At 40.4% G+C, this 21,816-nt stretch overlaps 1 protein-coding gene across 8 annotated transcripts in view; it reads right to left on the minus strand.

Annotated features, from left to right (window-relative positions):
* Positions 1 to 14,729: 14,729 nt before the first annotated feature.
* YAP1 (Yes1 associated transcriptional regulator) overlaps positions 14,730 to 21,816 on the minus strand; it is a 98,446-nt gene continuing 91,359 nt past the window's right edge. For all 8 annotated transcript variants that reach the window (XM_040583695.1, XM_040583696.1, XM_040583697.1 and 5 more), the window contains 2 exons: positions 19,492 to 19,604; positions 14,730 to 18,862 (listed from right to left, as the gene is read on the minus strand). In XM_040583695.1, the coding sequence (XP_040439629.1) occupies positions 18,624 to 18,862; positions 19,492 to 19,604 (352 nt within the window). In that variant the 3' untranslated portion in view covers positions 14,730 to 18,623. The remainder of the gene's footprint in view (positions 18,863 to 19,491; positions 19,605 to 21,816) is intronic.

Here is a 21,816-nt window from a genome sequence, read left to right on the forward strand (position 1 = left end):
GGCCCTAATACCATGTGTTGCTGCAGGCCCTGAAGCATAACACAGAGCAGTTATGGAAGAGGAGCTTGAAGAAAGGCAAGAAGCAATGGCCATAAACTGTATCCTTACTCACATGTCCTAATGATCCCTTTCTTCCCCAGCCAAGTCAACTGCCAGTCTCCCCTCACACTCCCACCAGCTCCTCACCCCATAAAAAAAATCACCGTAAAACTAAACCTCTGCCTTAGTCATGCCAGCATGTCCTTGTTCTGCACCTCAGCATCTTCCCAATGACGTTGCCACCAGTGATCACTGCCCCTCAGGCTTCTTGGTCCCAGCACCATCTGAACATCCCAGCATCCTCCTGACAGCTCAGCCCCAGCGACAGCACCCTGGAACCCTTCTAGCTCTTGCATTAAACCTCATTATTCTGTAACCTCTACACCCTCACGCCACCAATGACCCTCCTCACCTTCAGATTTATCTGTATCATCCCAAATGACTATTCCCTCATCCCTGCTGCTGGCCAAGTCAACAAGGTGTAGTTCTCAGTGTCATCCTGAACACCTTCTCCAGCTGCCGCCTCCTCTCCATGCGAGAGAAGCTGGATGCAGAGACCTCACCAGCAAAACAGTACAACCTTTCTTGTCTTTTCAACTTGGTCCTGAGGGTTGAGGTTCCTCCCAGCTGGCCTTAGACAACTGCATCCAACCAAGCCAGCACCAGTTTCTTTTACAGGGAATGGTGACAAATGGACGCTTCTAGGGCCCTGTTGGTCTGACTCAGTTTAGAAATTTACTTTGACTGCCCCAAAGCCCCATTATCTCTCTAATCACTCTAAGTTAAGTGGAGACAAGGATAAGCTCAGCTTAGAGACCCCTTATTGACTTAGAAAGTTTACTGAGATGATTGCACCCCAAACAACATTGCATATTTACCCTTATTTCTTAATTCATGCACAGCAATGATCTTTTTTTTTCCTTCAAAGCAGCTTTTCAAGTTTCTAGGGGAGTGTCCTGCGTTGTGAGCTTGCCCCGGTGAGGGCTGGCTCAGCAGCAACACCCTTGGCTGCCATCAGCACACAACCATACCATACCATACCATACCATACAACCATACCATACCATACCATACCATACCATACCATTACATACCATTACATACCATTACATACCATTACATACCACCCCACCCCACCTAGGGGTAAGAGCTTGGATCTCAATGCATGGTGTAGAAAAAAATTTGTAACACATTAGGCACAGAAATGCCAGGGTGGTAAGCATTAATGAAAAGCAGGAATAAGGGAAAGTTCCAGGAAATATTTTTCCAGCATTGCCATCCTTGCTCCTAGGTAGTGCAAGTGTCATTTAGAATACATTTAAGTGATGTCTTTTGCTATAGTCAGTACGTTCCAGCTTCATCAGCTTGACCAGAATGGGTTGAAGGTTACAGAGACTGGAGAACGGAGGAGACACCACCATTATGCACTGGAGAAACCCAGGGTGGGCTCATGTCTGGAAATCTCTGGGCACTTTTCTCTATTGAAAATGATAGTATAGAAATGGAAAGGCTCCAAGAAGGGCTACAAGGGCATGCAGGTTTTGGATGAATTTCACACAGGAAGTATTTGAGCAAGCTACAGCTTTTCATCTCAAAAATAGGGAGGACTGAGGAGAAAATGATGAAATATAAATAGGAAGAAAGTGAACAAGAAAATATCCCCCAGCCTCTCTTCCTTTACAAAAATCAGACGACATCAAATTAAATTAGCAGGGACCAGGCTCAAGACAAGATGCAATGGCTCTTTGCACAACAGTTAATTAGGCAAAGATCTGTGTAACTGCCACATGACGTAGTCAATACTGAAATGCTTACCAGCTGGCAGGAGAATATTCAGGGCTTCTACACCATACTCACAGACTGCAGTCTCTGGTAATAATTCTATACTCTAGATGTCAAGCAGATATGTATACATGTGCATTTTCCTGTGCTTGCAACCTCTCTGCTGTTGGCCACCGCTGGCGATGGGGTACCTGCCTGGGCAGAGCTTTGCTCCAGGAAGCGGAGATGTTCCCAGGGGAAAAAAAAATGTGTTTAAGAGTGAAACAAAATTCAGAAACAAAAACACAGTGTGCAAAGTTATAGATATTTTTCAGTTGCTCTTGAACAGTTGTTTTCAAAGTTTTACAATAGAAAAACAATTGTTTTAACGTGTACTGAAACAAGAAAATCTGAAGTAACACCAGATTTCAAAAATTAATATTGCCTTCAAGCTCCTTTTACGTAGTATAGGTTGGTTGCTCATTCACTGGGTATTTTCATTATGTGCTTCTGCAGGGAAGATAATTTGCACACATATTTATTTGAAGACTATATTACAATGAATAAGCATAAATAATGTATATGAGAAGGCAGGGTAGGATTGCCTGGCAGCCTTCAATCTGTCATTCCCATGACTTCTAGTTTGGCAATCTTAACATAGCTCTTCGTGTGGGACAAATTATAAAGCAAATAATCCTGAGGTAAGGCTTTCTTTGCCTACACAGTGCTGAATTTATTTATTTTTCAATTCCATTCAAGTCCCAAGTGCTGTCTGAGTGCCAAAGTTTTAGTCAATATGATTTTTCATACTTCAAATCTTCTTTGTTTAGTTTTAAATGGAGCTGTCACGTCTCCTGTGATGACCGGGGCAATGTTTTTTACAAATATATCAAAAACTATGGAAACTTTTCAAGGTCTCCTGCAAATTTGCACAGGCAGATGAGACTGTTGGGATGCACTGAGTCACACCCAGCAACAGCCTCTCTGGAGGCTGACAGAGGACCTTATCACCTCTTGAGCCTTTCTCTTTCACTCAGGGGTTTAGTAGGTGACATGGTGTCCAATGAGAGCTGCAACGAGCATGTCACATAGGCAAGAGCTGAAGGTCCCACTGCAAATACATCACCTGAAAGCAAGGGCTCTGCAGCTTCCCCTCAGCATGCATCTGCAGCAACACCAAGCACAGTAACTCTTCGTGGCATCTCAGCCTCGACTCATTGCCACGGAGCAAGATTACTCCTTAATGCATGTCGCCCTCCTTCCAAGGTGCTTTCAAAGGCTTTTTCTCCCCGTTGTATCTGGGCAGGCAGTGGTTTGCCTGGGAGCTGGGAGGGGAGCAGATCTCCTCGTGCCTCCAGCAGTTCATTCCCTCCTTCTTCATATACAAGTGAATAGGGGGAGGGAAGGAGGAAGCTGAGCCCACTTCTGGGGATGCAGCAGCTGAAGATCCAGTTTAAGCTGCCAGAGAGATTTCTTCTTTATTTACTACTGCAGAACAAAATACAGTTACCAAGGATCTGGTTAATCTATCATACAAAAAAAATATTGATTGACCTAGAAGAAGGCGGCTGATGTTTTTCTTTTTATGACTACAAATGACGCCCTTTTGCTGTTTCAACACTGATGGCATGAAATCAACATAAAAAGCAAAAAAAAAGCTAAAGTAACGACATTAACTTGATAAATATGCACCGTGAACAAAATAAAAATAGCTTAGGATGCTAGGATCGTTCCAAAGCAAACACAACCTAAAAATAATGAAGCTAAAGTTAAATTTAACAGAAATAAAATATATTGAGATCCAGGAAATCTTAAGCTAAAAATACCCTGCTTTGCTCTGACTCTTTAAAAAGTTATTTCAGGATCATAAACGCAATTCGGATTTATACTGAGCTGGGGATTTTTTTTTGTTTTATCTATATGTTTTCTTCTGTTTGAGATTCTGGCCTTTACAAATGTTTAACATTGGGCATTTATGAAGCAATTAAGCATTTAGGAATGGACATTCCCAATTGACTACTATGGCTGGATTATTTTTTAGGAGGCAAAGGACTGAGGACAAAGCAAATTCTTCAATTTAAGACATCAGTTCAAAAGTTGAACACTGATCTGCATAAGAGATTTTTGGTTGAATAATCAAATTTTAAAACAAACCCAAGAAAATTATTCTGCCATTTAGTTCACACTTGGTAAAAATATAATTCAAGCATATAAATACATGTAATCTTTGATGAGAATCTCTTCTGGTTTTCAAAACATCAGCAAGAAGATATTCAGGTTGTACATTCTGGGTCCATTTTGATCTACTACCTTTTCAAAATTAGTGTCGTTGCTAGCAATATTCCTCTGAAAAGCCCCGAAGTTTCTGAATTGCTGTTGGGGTCAGCTTACTCACCTTGGGGTCCATGGTTTGGTGCATGCATTAGCTAACTCTGCTAAGTAGGATACATTTCCTTTTTCTTTTTTATGGAAGCATCTTGTGCAGACTCCATCTCTTTAAAAATTAGTTGTCAAGTATTTTCTTCTTTCCTGGGAGAGTTTTTATTTATCTCAGTTTTCCATAAAGGTGGGTTGAGGAGGCCATTCTGTTTGGGAGGAGGAGGGGAAAGACTACTACTGCTTCAGATAGGACTGGCTGCATCCATTTCAGACTCCTTCGGTTTGAAAAAAGTACTAAAGTTAGGCCAGAAGAAAATGGAAAGGGCCAAAAAGCACAAAAAAACCCAGTTGTGATTTGTAGACTGTTCATTTATTGTGATCCCCTTGGCAGTTCTTCCCAGATCTTTGAACGCCAAGGTGGAATTCACACTGCAAAGGGAAGGTTAAAAACGTGGAAGTATTTAAACATTTTAAACAAGCTGGATTTAGTTTGTTGGAGGTCCCATACGCAGATCTGTGATTTACTTGAGGCTGGAAGCAATGTTCAGAGTTCCCTGTCACTTAATTATGTTGTGCAGAGCTCCAAGCTTATTTAAAACTGTAGCGGACAAGAATAATTTGCATGTTTAGGATTAGGGTGATTCATTCAGTCACACAAAACCCCATGGCCTGCAGTGGCAGGGGGACAGCTCAAGGTCAGCTGGGGGGTGGCTCTGCTGGTATCAGCTTCAGCTATTCTATTACATTATTTAAAACCAAAACCAAGGAACAATTTGAAAGTAATAGCTTTAAATGAACTACTACTGTAAATTGGGGGGAAAAATTCCAGCTAAATGGAGAAATAACTTTTAGAGGATGCACCTCCTACTGCCCCCTCAGCTGTGCTTCAAAGTATTTTTTTTTTTTTCCCCCAGACAGAAGAAAAAAAATGGGACCTAAATCAACAATTGTATTATTAATTTGCAGTTTACAGCATAGCAACAGCTATCCAAAAGGGTGCTGGATTAGCTGGCTCTGTGCTTGCTTTTATCTATCCACATTCTGGAAGGATGCACTTAATTCAGTGTTCCTGAAGTTTTAACTGTGGTCAGGTTTGATAATTGAATGACACCCTGGGAATGGGGTTTATATACATTTCTGACACCTGGCCATCACACCCTCCACTAAAGAATCACGGCAAAGGTCACGTAATGATTATTTTTTTGTAAATGATGTAGAGACTCCTAATAGCTACTGAATGGGTGAATCAAGCAATTTACCTTTTGGCAAAAACATTTTAAGGTAGCTTTACAGGATTAGTAAAATTCATGGGAAATAACAGATGAATGCCTGTGCTCTCATTGCAGTAATTGTACTGGGGATGCCTGCATGCTTACTTACACCTTGGCAACCATTTTTTCCAATACTGAGTCTGACTACAGATTTCTGTTTCCCTCATCTTGCTAGACAGTATAGCATTAGCAGGTTTATACTGAACAGTGAACACAGTTGAAGAGCATCCCAGGGAGAAATTTCCAGGGTCTGTGCTACCTGCAATAATTAATTTCTGTATCTGTGATTTGACTAAGTAGCATTCTGCTTCTGCTTTTTTGTAGAAAAAGTTGTGCAGTGTCTAAAGCACCACAGAGTCCCAGCAACTTCTGGTAAGAAAGGAGACACACTAGGCTTGCTGGGGCGGTTTCTGGCATGCCAGAGTTTCGGGGCAGATGCGAGCATCGCCAAGCCTACCAAGGGGATGCTGTTGACAAGCTAGGCTTCAGAGAAGGCACTTGAAATACCTCTGGAGAACAGGAGGCCAAGAGTACCTTGACTCCTAAGGAAGCCTTTCTGGGGTCCAGTTTTCATATTTTCAGGAAATGTTTGGGTAGTTCTTAACCCTAGGGTTTTTTTGGTTTGATTTGAGGTTTTTTTGTTGTTTTGTATTGGTTTTTTGTTTGTTTTTGGTTGGTTTTTTTTTTTGGTGGATGCCTTTTAAGAATAACTTGTTAGCTTGCAAAGGGAAAGAAACCTTGAAATGACTTGAGAAATCAAGTTACCTTCATAGTGGCAAATTAACAATACCCATTTCACAGGTGAGGCACGTGAAGGGAGGAGGTTTGCCAAGAGTCTCTGCTCTGTTACAGTTCAGGGTCTAGCTTGTGCTTCTGCGCGGGACCCCTACCCATCCACTCACTAGTGACCGCTTCACCAGTCAGAAGCACCAAATTCCTGGTTTTGCTGTTCGCCTTTCCACGCAAAGCAAACGAGAAAAACTTGCTTGTATAAAATGACTATATTTTAATCTCTTGTTTTCCTTACCAAGGAATCAAGAGAATCGGTGCATTTTGTAGATCGGGCATCTTGATTGCTGGCACAAGACGCAGGCTGGGTATCGCACAGTTAACCTCAGAAAGGTGGTGTGTTGTCTTTGGTGCAAGGCAGAAGGCACAAGCCTGCGGAGGAGTTCTCTCCTAACTGGACTCAAATACTACTTGAAAGGAACAAAGTGTTCCCATCCCTCTAACCAAAAATAGAAGAGAGAGAGACCATACTTCCCAAAGTATTTGCCAAAATGATAAAGGAGTCAAACAAAACCCACTCCTAGCTCCAAAGCTCTAGTTTAAGCTCACCAAAACACTTCACCTACTCCAGCGCTGACGTTGCTGATCCCCAAATCTTGAAAGTCCCACCTCTTCGATGCAGGGCAGAGAGAAGTACCAATGCTCTCTTGTCTGCATCTAAAAAAAAAACAAACCAACAAACAAAACCCACACAACATGTGAGGGGAAAAAATAATGCTAGTGAACTTCTAAAGGAAATGACAAACACTTTGATGGTATCACCTAAACTGGCATGCCCAGGCTTGAAACTCCACCTCTCGCGTGTTGTTCGCTGTACATTTAGGTCACTAAAGTACATCTTGAGGGAGGGGCTGTCTCCTGAGAGTTTCAAGATACATTGCTTCCTTTCTCCCTAATCAGCTGTGCAACAGGGTAAATTTAGAAACAAAAGCAGCAGTGCTGGCAAATGGGTTTAGCGCACATTAAAACCTGTTTTGGAAAAGTCAGAACAGGTCGTGCATGTCTCCAGCTCAGGCAGAACTGGCAGGCTCTGAGCAAAATAATAAATGACTTGCATACATTCAGCACCTTTCATCCTGAGAGAGCCCGAAGTATTTTACATAATAGGAGTTATCGCCTACCCACCCATGAAACAGGCACCTGTGGAAGGCAGGCTGCACAAGCCAGATGGGGCACAAGCGTTTTAAAGGGGCAAGTGAAGACTATCATCTCCTTTATTCAAACATGCAGGAGGAATTTAGGTGGGCACACGAATTAGCCAGGTTGGAATTTAGCCAGGAAAACAGCATATGAAATAGTCCTTGCTTGGCAGTAAGTGCCATGAATTATTTAATGATCCTGAGCCAAACACGGAGCATTTCATCTTAACCTACTGAAATTGCTCCAGACTCCCAAACAGGTCTATATTAAAAAAAAAAAAAAATAATTCTCTTTCAAGTCTCGTGAAGCTTATTTAGTCAAGGGCATAATTGCGAACAGCAGAAAGTCAACTACAAGGAAGACCTTCCTCAGTAGGGGGAAAAAAAAAAAAAATATCATAAAGAGAAAGTTTTGAGGTGAAGGGGGTGGGAAATATCCCACTGCCTTAAGGGAAATATATACCAGTAAACAAATGATGTAGAAGTCTGCAGGCCATCATTTTTACCACACTGCTCTGCACCAGAGAACGTGCAAGACTGTTCCATCAGAAAAGACCACACACTTCTGCTGGATTTTTTCCCCTCTTACCCAGTTTGATGCTTTTGTTTTTGCCAACGCTGGTATCTGGGCTTAGCTTCAAGCTCATCAGTAGTTCCCTTAGAGTTTCAGCCAAAAATACATCTTTTCCACAAAGGCTGGATGATTTTCAGGATGATTTTACTTCTCCGCAGGAGGCTTTTCTCCTACTAAGTGGGAGCTGTGCTCAATCTATTGTATCTTGGCCCCACTCAAACTCGACTAGCTGGGTTAATTCACAGACAAATTGAACGCATGCAGTATGTTTAGTTAGAAGACAGATAGCACTAAAGTGCCCTTTACCATGGTGGAAGCATTTTGTCCAGTTTATTAAAGCAGTTGAGCTTAATTAAAACATGTAAATATTTTCAATAGAAAAAAAGAGCAGGTGCTAAAAGACTTCTTAAGCAGAGAAAGAACCAGTGTTTGGAAACCCAAACTGGACAAACGTAAATAGCAAGTAAGTTCCACCACCACCACCACCCCCTATTTTTAGACATCTTTACAGTGTGATTGTCCACTGTAAGGAATTGCCAGATGAAGTGCCACTCAAAACTGCACCTTTCTGAGGTGTTTACCTTAGCTAACAACAAATCACAGGAACAACAGTGGTTACCAGCTGAGTCAAAGATGGAAGAAGCCAGCTGGTCTGAAGCTCTGGGAACCTGCATTTTCTAACCTAGCGCTTAAGCTCTAACAGTGGTCCCTGTTCTTCGAGATGGTGCTGGGGAGCGGACCTCGGAGGTCAGCCAGATCGCTCAACCACCCCGAGGCTGGTTCAGCTCTACCCCATTTCCGAGAGATGCTCATCTAACATGTTCTTTGAATTCTCCCGTGACAGAGCAACTACAGACACCTCAGGCACCCCAGCAAGACACCCAAAAGAGCAGGTTTTCCTAACCTAAAGTTCATCTCACCACAGTGTAACCGATGGCTTCACATCCTGTGCTTGGTGGATAATAGATTCATAGCAGCAGTTGCTTTTTACTTGAAGATCGTCTTCAACCATTTAATCAGCTTTTCTCTAGGCAAACGGCCCAACTACTGTAATCATCCTCTCTCACATTTTCCTTATCATCACTACTTTCCTCTGAGCCATTTTCAGTCCATGTCTTTCATCAAATGCTTCACACCCAAAAGGCTGACCAGCACTCCAGCTGCTCACCAATATGAACCAGCATAGCCTTGTGTCTGTTTTATTTGCATTTGTGCATCTCATGACAGCATATGCATTTTTATTACAGCAAAAACCTGACAGATAAATCAATTCTGTGTTGTTCTCCTGAGCCACAATATCTGCTGAGCTACCAGGTCCTAACCTGTAATTCCTGTAGCTGACTATTTCTGAGTACACACTTGGGTATCTGTCTGTATTGGTTCGCCTCCATTTTTTCTCCAAACAGTCCTCTGTCTGATCTTGTCTTATAGCACACTCAGAGCCCCTCCAAATTTTGTGTATTTCTAAATACAATTCACAAATATATGCAAATTTATTAACACATGTAAATCCATAAAATGCAAACACCCTCGCTGAGATCTGAGTATCTGAATAGCACGGAGAGTATATCATACGTTTTTACAGATGACACAATGGAAAAAAAGAAAAAGAAAAAAAAAGAAAAAGAAAAGCCTAAGAGAGTGGCCACTGGAGTCAGTGCTAGAAGCAGTTAGAGCACTTAGTTTGCCTATTATGGGATATAAAACTTTGTTCAAGTAGCAGACTAGGACCTATACAAGCACCGCACGCAGTCCAAAGGGCTGATTCAAAACCTAAGGTCAAAGACTTCTGACTTGAAAAGCACCCTGAATCGGCTTCAAATGCCTGGACACCAGCTTGTCATCTTATATTCCAGCGCTACTGTTCTACCAAAGAAATACCTAGCAACAAAAGTCATAGCACAGAAATAGTTATACTCAAGTGCAGAATAAATCCGCACGTTAATACATTTTAACAGAGTCTAGGCCCACCCACGGAGGCAGCTTAAATCTTCAAAAACAAAAGAAACCCCAGCAACCGTCATGGGATCCTGCGGAGGGGGAAGTAATCCAAAACCATCTTAATCTCTATTTAAAAGAAGTAACTTGAGCAAGTAGCGTAGCATGCGCTATGTACCGGTGGAACATGGCAGTTAGCTGTACTGGGTGCCCATTACCTGCCACGAGGAAACATTTGGCTCCGTAACATACCAGTTCTCTATCTCCTCAGCCATACGCATCTCTTTGTGTATGCACATACATGCCTGTGCAGTTACAGAATGTGCATGTACTAAGATGCATAGCATGGATTATGCATTAAACCTGAAGGTAAACTTCAGTGTAGACAAATGGTATCTGAAGCCACCCTCCCCCCTGTCCCAGCTGAAAAGCAAGACACACTCCCACAGGAGGGAAGTGACTGGCAACACATCTTCTCTTATCCCACCCCTTTGGTTTTGGGTTTGTTGTGTGTGCAAGGTGCCTTTATGTCCCCAAAAGCTAAACTAACTCATATGTGGCGTGCTACAGCTACTCAAGACTGGTTTCTTGAGAGGCAGCACAGCTGAATAACACGTGTGTTCACATTCCCTCTCATTATTCATTCTGGTTTTCTGATTGAAATGCTCCTACATCACACCTAAAACCCAGAAGATTTTAAAAATAAGCACCAACCATGCAGACTTTTATGTCTGGGATGGCACTTTAGGTTTTTTCTTCTGGACCTAGAACAAATACTGTAATCCTCGTGAGAATCTGAGTTATCTTTAGGCAGGAAATTAGTGAGTCTATATATAGATACAGATGCAAATGCCAGCAGCATTCCTCTATGTGTATATATGTATAACAATGCAAGATTTTCTCCCTCTCACACTCATAATTAATTAATGTACTTTTACACCTAAAAGATTACTTCAGCTTTGTGGAAAGAAGACCAGATAAAGCTCTGGATCTGAAAAATAGCTAAAAACAGAAGGACTTGGGCACAAAAGCTTTCAGAGAAGGAAAGGCTGGTGCAGTATTTATCTGTCAGTGGTAACTGCACACTCTTGTCGTCCACCAAATACAAGTAATTCAAGTGAACTGGTGAGCAGCAGAGGAGGGCTAACCTGAAACAGCTCACCCTTCCTAATGAGCGCCCACGTGCAAATGAAAACTATCATCTGATATGCACTAACATATTACCTTTCTGTCATGTATTTGTGGGTTTAAGCTAGCAGAATCAGATGCAGACCTTATACTACATTGCAAAAATTACATTCCTGTGTGGTGATGCCACTCAGTAAAAGACCCCCAAAATAGCACGGTTTGAGACTGAATTAATAGGAAACTCTCAAGTAATGCTTCACCTTGAAAGCATTTTGCAAGCATTAACATTTCAGTGCTCCCTGGACACAAATAAAATCATGCCATACAACTTTCCTGCGAAATGGTAACAAAGCTGAGCAGAGAGTCAGATGTGCCACTACAGGGCGGGCATCCTCTTTATCCAGGGCAGCGCGTGCCCAGCTAGATTACATTTTGAAAAACATCTTTTTCCTTTGTTTCAGTTGTCACCGACGCACTCGCTTCAATAACATGGTCATCTGTTTTAAATGTTAGTGACACTAAAAATAAAATGCAAGCAAATGTGAAGCCACTTGCCACAAAGAGACAAGTCCACCAGATGTCTTCACTTCGTTAGAAACAAGACATTTCTAAAAGCAGCTAAAAAACTCTGGCCTCATACAGCAGTACAGCTCTTCCTTCCCGTTTTCATGGAACTCACCAGACTTCATCATTTTATTTTCAAGGTGATGATAAAGCAAATTCCATGTATCACAACAGTAAACTTCACTGGCAGAGATTACAGTTGTAAGGAACCTGAACCTTACCACAATTCTGGATTTTCACGTAAAACCAGCTTTTTTCCAAGCCACAGCTGACACACAGATGAGAGGAACTTGGATACTGGTATTACTGCTTGGGTGACAGGTTTTCTAGCATTCTTGCCAATAAGCTGCAAAGAGAAATTGCTATTGCTCAGTGATCAATGGGTACTTATCAGATTCAGATTAATTCTTAGAGGAATCTGTATCCACATAAAGATTATCAGGTCCTGAAAGGCTGTTACAGGAGCAAAGACCTTTAACAGGAGGATCATGTCTTAAGTGAAAAACAAAAATTAAGACATAAAGGAAGTCACACAGTTTTACGTACTGGAGTATATAAATCTAAAAACCCAGGGCTTTAACGCAGCTGTTAGAATCGCCAGGGGTGAAGGTGGTGGCGGGTACAGGCTGCAGCAGCAGGGGAGCTTTAACAAGTCCAGCGTCATCACCTTCTGTAGGCTCTGAAACTTCTCAGCAGCACTCCGAATCTCTCCTGTACAGCAAGTGTAAGGCTCCCACACAGGCTTTGCTCCCGCCAGCAACCTCTTGGGCTAAAGAGACACCCACAGCCCCTTGCAGACCACAGACCACACAGGCTGAGGGCCACTGGTCTAACCAGAAGGCAACTCACGGTTGCTGCCATTTGCTGTGAGGTGTCACCACCTAAATCATGACATTTCTTAAAGTGTGGGTCTGGGACTTTTTCCATACGCATACATAAACAGTATCTTGTTTCAACTGTAAACTTGGAAGTCTAGAATTACAGCTGAACCTCCTAAAGGCCTCTGGGTCACACTTTTCGGCAGTGGATGATGGGTATGAAAGGGATGTGCCGCTTGGCGAGGTCTGAAAAGGGTCACTTGTCAGTCAAGAGAGCCGAGACCAACGTGTTTGCACGCCTAACAATGGAACTGTGAGTGACAGACTGAATAAACCTGTCAGCTGGTAAAAAAAAATCTCACCATTAACATCAGGTTGAAGTGCTGGTGAGGAGTCCTCCAGCTGGTGGTGGCACTGGCCAGGGGACCCTGTGCCCCTGTGCTGGCAGCTGGCTGCAGAAATCCCAGCAATGAAAGAGGAAAGCTGAACAGGAAAGGTTCAAAAAAATCAAGCTTGCCAATCACCATCCTGTCACAGTAGTTAGGCAGCACGTTTGGAGTCAGACTGTGATTTCTGCATTACACGACAGACCTTAGACAGGATGACATCTGAATTCCAGAGAGCAGGAAGCCTGCTCTCCGTGGGGGTGGGCAGCATCTGGCGCTGCCGTCCCAGCCTTTAGGTATTAGGCAAGCAAAACTCACAGATGGTGAATACAATAATTTAAAACATGGAAGAGCTGCTCAGAAATAACATATATGGGAGGAGAAAGGGCATTTCAGGTGAGACACCATTTTTATGGAGCTCTATTTTGTTGTCACATTAACATCAAAGAAAAAGCCTCTTGGGCTGCTCCTGACTACCTCCCCCCTTTAATAAAAAAAAAAAATAAATCACTTCCTAATAAAAGACAGGAAAATCCAATAAAATTACTTTGCCTCTCATGTTCTAATACAAGCCAGTGTAATATAGAAAATACTATAGTCAGAGTGGCCAGCTTCACTGCCATATAGAGAGAATAATACCCGCCAGTTACAGCCTACATCTGCAGCATTCACTATTACAACCTCTGCATTAGAGAGAGGAGTATGTCAGGAAAAGTACAAATCATGAGTTTTCCACAAAAAAAAAAAAAAAAAAAACCCTAAAAAAATCTATTAGGCAGCTTTGTCAGATGTACTGTATTTACACATTCCTTATTCAACATGCTTTCTTGATCTTTTTCCTTTGAAGGAAAAACATACTGGCTTTTTTGTTTAAGAGACGTTAAATACTGGATACGGTAGTTGGTACAAATCTCTAACCCATACTCTAAACACGATTTGGTTCTTCAGTTAGTGCTGGGTTTACCATTTCATGTCAACCAAGATTTCTCATGCTGTACAGACATCCTCCTATCTTGATGACACACAGACTTAGAGGGGGTGGTAACTATTGTCAGCAATAAGTGGTGATGCCAAGGGGCAAGAAGCACACCTTTACTCTTCAGAAGGAAGATATAAACTATGGATGCTGATACTGCCAATAAAAGAGGGCCCACTTTATCTCCAAATGAACTTCCAAAACAGGAGGTGCTAGACTGATCATAGCCTGATCTCAAACAATTATTTTGTTAATGATCCTAGGTGAAAAACACTTTTTTTGCTGGGAAGTTGTACATTGGCATAGAGAAGACCCAAAGCTTCCTTGGAAGCATACTGTTTCTGGCTTGTTAATTAAAAATAAAAAGTATTTGTTTCAGTAAGTGCTGAAAATATTTCAGAAAGAATTGCCAAGCGAGCCTGGAACACCTGGACCAGATATCCTGCTTTCCTGCAATACAGTCTATTTAGGGCTGCCTCAGAAGGTCACTCATACTTCAGCTACTGCAGTATGTCACCACCTCATATATGCGAGTGATATCAGCAAGTTAAATCGGTGCCTTGTCATGCCCTGGCACGGGCTTTCTACTCCCAGGTGCAAGGTGTGGTGTTAGGTTTAAATTCAAAGGATCCGAGTGAATAAACGTAGCTACGAACTCACAAGTAAAAGACAAACTGATAGTAGCACCCAGCCCTGGACCTTTAACTAAGAAAGCACACAACTGCACTGAATTTCACAGCGTTGAGGCATTTCAGCGCTGAATAGTAGTAACTCTGGAACTGTTAAAATGCAAACAGTGCATGATGTCAGCCATCACAAACTGCATTACACTAAAAAGACACCTTTCAGAATTACTGTTTTACAGGAGGTCAGAATTAATGAATCCTGTGAAGATTTTTTTAAACTAAAAATCTTCAGACACTTTCAAGGTATGTCAATACATATTTCACAATTCATAAGTCAAAACTTGGAAATGAAAATAGTGTGTCTTTATTGATAGTCTGCCACAAATTATTGTATAAACGTAGAGTTAGCCAAAAATGTATCTGCTACGTGGGAAAATCCTGAACATTGCCAGCATATCTGCAAAAAGTGGATGCTTTCTTATAGTAGATAACAGATGTTGTTACCAGCTCTCACTATAGTGCCATATGCAATGGAAGTATTGTTTTACACAAACTGTACGAGGCTCACGAGAGTCACTGTCTCTTCATTATTGCAATCACGCAGAGATGTATATTTTAATGTTAAACCTTCACTGACTTCAGTGGGACTCCGTCTCTTAGGTGAGCTTGCACAGAATGTTTGCAGGACTGGAGTTCATGACTACAAAAGCAGTGACGAGCGGGATGAGAACAGACATACTACAATAGGAATTCCAACAATTCAATGCATCCATCTTACTGAGGGAAATCAGTATCTTTACATACTACTGAATGTTAAAAACAAACAAAGATGTTTAAGCACAAAGTATATATTTATACCAAATAAAACAACTGAAAAAGTATTACATAAAGAAAAATAATGTAACAGAATGTACTTAAGTACCTAACTTACAGTCATGCTTGTATCTAAAAGTAACATTGGTAACTAATATATATAATTTTGACAAGGGTGCATTTAAGAGTTCTCTAACATACAACATTCTAAATGTGGAGAGTATTTTTTCCAGGATACAGAAAACAAATTATTTTACACAGGCACACCTGTTAATTTGTATAAAAAACATGCTTGTAAGTGAAAAGGTCACTCTAGTACTAATTTACCAGATGTGTGAAAGCTATGTAGTGTTAATCATGTTGAAATTGCCTCTTCTTCTTTTGCATTGGTGAGCGCCAACACTGAATGGTACAATATTTGATCCATATGGTTTACTGACATTGCAACCTGTTCCCAGGCAGTAGCCCTGCCCAGGTGTTGAGCAGCACAGTACTGTACAGCCCCATCTGTCTGCATATAGTGTATTTATAACTAAAAGCTATTACAATTATTACAATGATTTCTGTTTCAATATATACATCAGTATAAAATACTACCCAAAACACTTTTGCATTTCAAACAATTTTAACCACTTCATCAAACAAGGCAATTGCAGAATTAAAAAAAAAAATTCCAAATTAACTTTTGATTGCCAACAGTACAGCATCTCTATGGTATGTTTCCTAATAAATGAGAGAACGGAAATGTATTAAAATCAATTAAAATAAGTATCACAAAACATAATTAATGTTAGAACAGTTCAAGGATTCCCAGTTTGTCAGTATCTATCCTAAGCAGTGCTACCCAAATACAGTATAAGCCATTTAGTGTTTCTACAATGAGAAGAAAACATTCAAACATTAAAGCTGTGACAAACACACAAAAGCAAGGAAAGAAAATCTGGTCTGTACTCATCCCTGTTGTAGCAAGGTACAGCATGTCAGGAGTTTGCACTCAGTGCATTGTATGTGCTATTATACCTGGATACAACTGTGGAAGACAACTGAAATGGAATCAACTCTGAATTTCCTTGCTGTTGTGGTTTTATGTCAGACCATTCAAGTTATAACAACTTAGTGTCTTTTTTTCCTGAAGGGAAGAAGAGAGAAGTCGATAATGAAATTGTAAAAATGCTACTAAAATCCCTATCTTGGACACAATATACTGTTTTAGGAGCTACTGTGTCATTGCACAATAAAAGTGGCCTATTAATCACTGAATTATTGGTGTAGCAGAATATTGTCATTGTTAAAAATTGGTTTTAAACCAATGGTGTTTTAAAAATTGGTACTTTAAAACCTGGCTCTATCCCGTAACAAGCCACAAACAATTCTGTGTAATTCAAACACTAATATCCTTACATAAAGTAGTAAGTGTACATTTACAGTGGCTAATTTCAAATCTCTGCCTCTGCTGCTTCAGTTTTTAAAATGAGACTTGGTTCAGTTTTCATTCTTTACATTATCCTAAACCAGAACTATTTCTGAAGCATAAAAATATCCAAATGATAATAATACAGGGTTTTTTCGCTTTGTTTTGCTGATTCGTTCCTAAGTTGAATAACCAACCAATGTCTTTTAAAAAAAACACAAAACAAAAAAAACCCCAAAAAATCTCTCCCCAGGAGAATTCCCTGCTAGCTGAGATTTTTTTCAAAACCAAGTTTCACGCTTACAGTATCATTATAGTCATGTTATACACCCTTTGAAATAAAGGCTCACGTTGAGAATGGTGACAGGCCCTTAATTACAGAGGTGTTACCTGGTGACACTATTTTTCATCAGAAAAAAACAAAAGCCCCACAAAACTTCATAGCTTATACTCAAAGTTTGATTCATGCTCATTTTGTTCATTTAAAAATACTCTTTGGAAACTATGTCAACTCCTGCAGACAACTTAGTGATACATCTTTTCCTGTTAAAATAAAGATAATTCATATTCACCTCTACCCCATGCTAAGCTCTACTACTAATATACACTTCATTACCTGCTCATGTCACCATCTAACACGTATCTTTACATTCTTCTACATATAGTGTCCAGGGCTTATTTTTCACCAAACAGAATTTGATAACTTACACGTAGGAGTTGTTCTGGAGGATTTTTTTTTTTTGGTGTTCTAGCCTTTTCATTGCAACTTAGAGTGATATTAATAGTTCAGACTTTTTCCATGTTAACTTGAAAAAAACTTTTCATGAAGTTTTTTTCCATTAAGGATTTTAAAATCTAAACTCGCTTAGATATCAAAACTGAAAATCAGAAGAGAGATTAAATGCATCTGTCATTTTAAAATGGTTTCTGCTACTTTAAAATGCATTCAAAAATTGTACATACAACACTTAGGATTCTAACTTTTACATTGCTGCAATCAGATTCTAATTCAAATTCTTGCAAATAAACATGAAAAATAAGCCACTGGTCATGAATTCTAATGATTACATTCAAAGCTAGCCTTTAAAAACATAAAAAAGTTACAGGCAAAACATACTGGTTTATGTACTCACTAGCTTATCAGGCTACAATGCATGTTTTAAGTATAAAAAAGCAGACAATTCAGATTTAAATAAGACTATGTGAAATCAGAAAAAAACCCTTAGATTTCACTCTTTAAAAAAAAAAGAACACCTATAATTACTTCCCATCCTACAGCTATAGTTAAACCAACTAACAAAAATAATCAAACTATTTTTGACAAACAAAAGTTAGGCTAGGATATGTGGCAACAATCAAAGTTCATATATGCTTCTATGTAAAATGACTCATGATTTACTCTAACATAAAATATGAACAAGAGCACTTTGTGACTAATAAAAGAGCTACTAGTAGAAACACTTAATGCCAAACAGTCTTCAGCCCTCCTTTAAGTCATATCTCCAAATCAGTATTAACTTCTTTTGACCAGATACATCATTTTTGGCTTGTCACCCCAGTATGTCATGTTTTACCACTTGCCACAGGCAGCAGAAGACAACTAGCTGAGCAAACTACAAGCAGTGACATGCAGAAATTAACTCTCATAATATCTGAGTACTTAGATAAAATGATATGCAAGAGCACACTAGGACAAAAGGAATGGCATTCGTCATCCAAATAGGCTCATCATCCCTCCCCACCCCCCTTGAACAGTAGTTGCAACAGCAATAGAAAAAGATCAAGAAGATGTCTGTTCTCCAGAGTCAACTGTGGAAAAAAGTCAGCAATATATAACAGCAGCGATGGACAAGGAAGAGCAAAACGAAAGAATCTTGTTGAATATTTGTTCATCTACTTTTTCTGAACACAAGCCAAAGTGTGCCACCCTGGCTTGTTCTGAGCTTCAGATACAGATGTCCTAATCTCCTTAGATCCTTCACAGATTTAGAATTCAGTCTCCCTGAGGCCCCTATAACCAAGTAAGAAAACTCTCTTTATCTAGCTTTGTGGCTGCCAAGACAGATTCCATGTCATTAAGGATGTCAGAGCTCAAAGCCTCTTGCAGACTTGGCATCAGTTCTTCTCCTTCTATATTCATCCCATCTCCTTCCAGTGTCCCAAGGTCCACATTTGTCCCTGGAATGGCTTCAAGGTAGTCTGGGAAACGGTTCTGATGGGATGGGATGTTACTTTGGCTGATACTGTCACCTAGTTATAACACAAAGCAAGATGGATATTAAATATACTGGAAGTACCGAACACACAGTTTATCAGGATAACTGGTTTAAAGGTTAATCCTGTATGTCTTGCATCATACAAGCAAAATGATTTATAGAAATACATCACAAAAACAAAAGACAACTTGACTGCGTGCAGCTGTATAAAGAACATGCCTTGTTTCAATCTTTCCACCTACTGACCCAAATCTCTACAGATCTTTGATGTCATTTAGCATGTTTTAATTTGTACACTTAAAGGAAAAAGTCAAATATTGTTTTAGAGATTAGTATTAGCAATATTTGGTGTAGTAGCAACACTGGATGAGGTACTACACTTAGCTCTGAACAAACAGTATTACTTAAAAAAGCAAACGGACACTCAAATTCCATATAACAAGAGGAGTGATATGTTGAGCATATGGTGAGCCATCCCCCATCCTCCCAACAGAGCCGATTATGTTTTTCACAAATCTAACCATAATATTTGTGCTACAGAAATAGAAGGTGGTAGAAAAACAATGTGAAAAGTATCACAGTGTCTCAGAGTTGCTTTTTTTCATTGGGAATGGACACAGTATATTTGGAAAACATGCACTAAGGATGTACACAAACACAGACCTGTATCCATCTCATCAACACTGTTCAGGAAGTCATCGGGGGTTCTGGGTACACTGTAACTGCTCATACTAAGTCCGCTATCTGTGCTTTCATCTCTGGAGTGATATGTTCCACTGTAACAGAAGAAAGAGAGCAAAAAAAATGAGGATACAGTAACGAAGAAATTAAAATAAATGCTTTTTTTTTTTTTAACTAATTCAAGGGCTATGAAAACCATCACTGTCACAAGAAATGCTCTATTCTAATCAAAACCTGAAGCCTTTGTCTGTGAGAGACACCTGGGATTTATTTTATGCAGCCCTTAAAACCGCATTATTTAGATTCAATTTAACTTGATGAGAGCATACTTAAGCAGCTTTTAAAAACTGCCTACCTGTGTTCTGCATAGCGTTAAACTTTTCACACTCACCCACAGCTAAAAACTATTGGAAGGATATCAGAGAGAGTCCCTAATGATTATAAAAATAATAATGGCGTACCCTTTCACACTTCTAGAAGGATAAAAAAAAAAAAATATCTAGCTACTAATGTCCCCATGTTTTATCAACCACTGAAGTGTATTTTTAGGTCCCTGCTGTTATAAATAGGAGCTATAGCTGGAACTCCTTTAGTGATTCAATTGCTTCCCACTGTTGCATTACTACTAGTTCAGTCACACGTCATGGCAAGAGAGCGCCCTAATATAAATCAAATACTGGTACAGAAGCCATCCTGTAAACAAACCCTGGTTTAGAACGATCTCGTTGACAGAACAGTTAACAAAAAAGTGATGGCATGGGGCCTGACATGCATTTGCTATCTTACCGCTACTGGAGCGAACAAGCTCAAGAAAGCTGCAGTGGGAAATATGGGCTGGGATGGGGGAAGTAGGCCAGTCTCTTGAGTTTACATAGCAAAGTTTTCGTAGCAGCAGGGCTGCAGGGATGGCCTCCGTGAGAAGACACCAAGAGCTGACCCCATGTCAGACACAGGTGGTCCCAGCTGGCTCTAAAATGGTCCCGCTGCTGCCCAAAGCTCAGCCCATCAGTGACAGTGGCAGTACCCTTGTCATAATGTATTTAAGAAAGGGTAAAAACCCACTGTGCAGCAGCTGGGAGAAAGGACTGAGAAAATGTGAGACAAACAGCCCTGCAAACGTCAAGGTCAGTGCAGAAGGAGGGGGAGGAGGTGCTCCAGGCGCCAGAGCAGTGATTCTCCTGCTGCCCATGGAGAAGATCATGGTGGTGCAGGTTGTTTCCCTGCAGCCCATGGAGGACCGTGGTGAAGCAGAGAGCCACCCTGCAGCCTGTGGAGCACCCCGTGCAGCAGGTAGACATGCCCTGAGGCAAGCTGCGGTCCATGGAGAGCCCAAGCAGGAGCAGGTTTCTGGCAAGAACTGTGGCTGGCATAAGCAGCTGTAGAAATACACCATCACTTCCCTCCCCTTGCATCTCCTAACAGCCAAGCCTCAAAATACTTTCAAAATTTGTATTTCTTCAGGTTGTGGTAGCATTCACTGAGAATCTTTACTGATTTTCCAGCTTGAATACTAAGTAATATCAGCCTGCCTTACTGTTAAAATTAGCATTTGAAGACATACTGATCCTTCTCATAATGTGCTCATGAAATACACAACTTACGCCTTTTTGTCAAGTATGAAGGACCAAACAGATGATGGTTAAACAGCTAGACAACATCAGATGCAAGCAGAATGCCATCAGCCATGAATATATATATATATTAGATTTCACAAAGACACCTTTGCATACAAGAAAGAAACTCAACATTTCCTTATAGTTAAATCATAAATATTTCTTGGCGTTTAGATTGATTTAAAAATAGTATCACCACACATTTGATAACAATCCTAATAATTAAGCTATTTAAAACTTCTGTGGAAAAAAATGCTGGTTTACTTTGTGGGACAAAATACTAAAAACAGAACTGAGACTATGCTGAACTATGCCACTCTGGTTGAGAAGGCTTTTTGGCTGGTGCTCTCACACTCGGAATGTTCAGCCTGTCTCTTCAAATCACTCCTTAACACACATTTCCATTTTCTTCAACAAGGATAGTTCATTTAGTACTCACAGCACCCAAAATTACTGCATGCAGCTAAACTGCATTACCCAAAATAGAGTGGATGCTTCTTCAACTAATACTTCTTAAAGTATGTGTATACAAAAACAGAAATCCCAGTTTAGAAGTTAAACAGAGAATTACCATCACTACCAATATAAATCCAATAGACAAAAACATATACAAAATGACAGATCAAAAGGTGAAATAGTCTAATAAATTCTGCACTGCTGGATGTCCCATTCAAAAAACAAAACATACCACTAA

The sequence above is a fragment of the Falco naumanni genome, chromosome 2, assembly GCF_017639655.2.
Source record: "Falco naumanni isolate bFalNau1 chromosome 2, bFalNau1.pat, whole genome shotgun sequence".
NCBI classification, from domain to species: Eukaryota; Metazoa; Chordata; class Aves; order Falconiformes; family Falconidae; genus Falco; species Falco naumanni.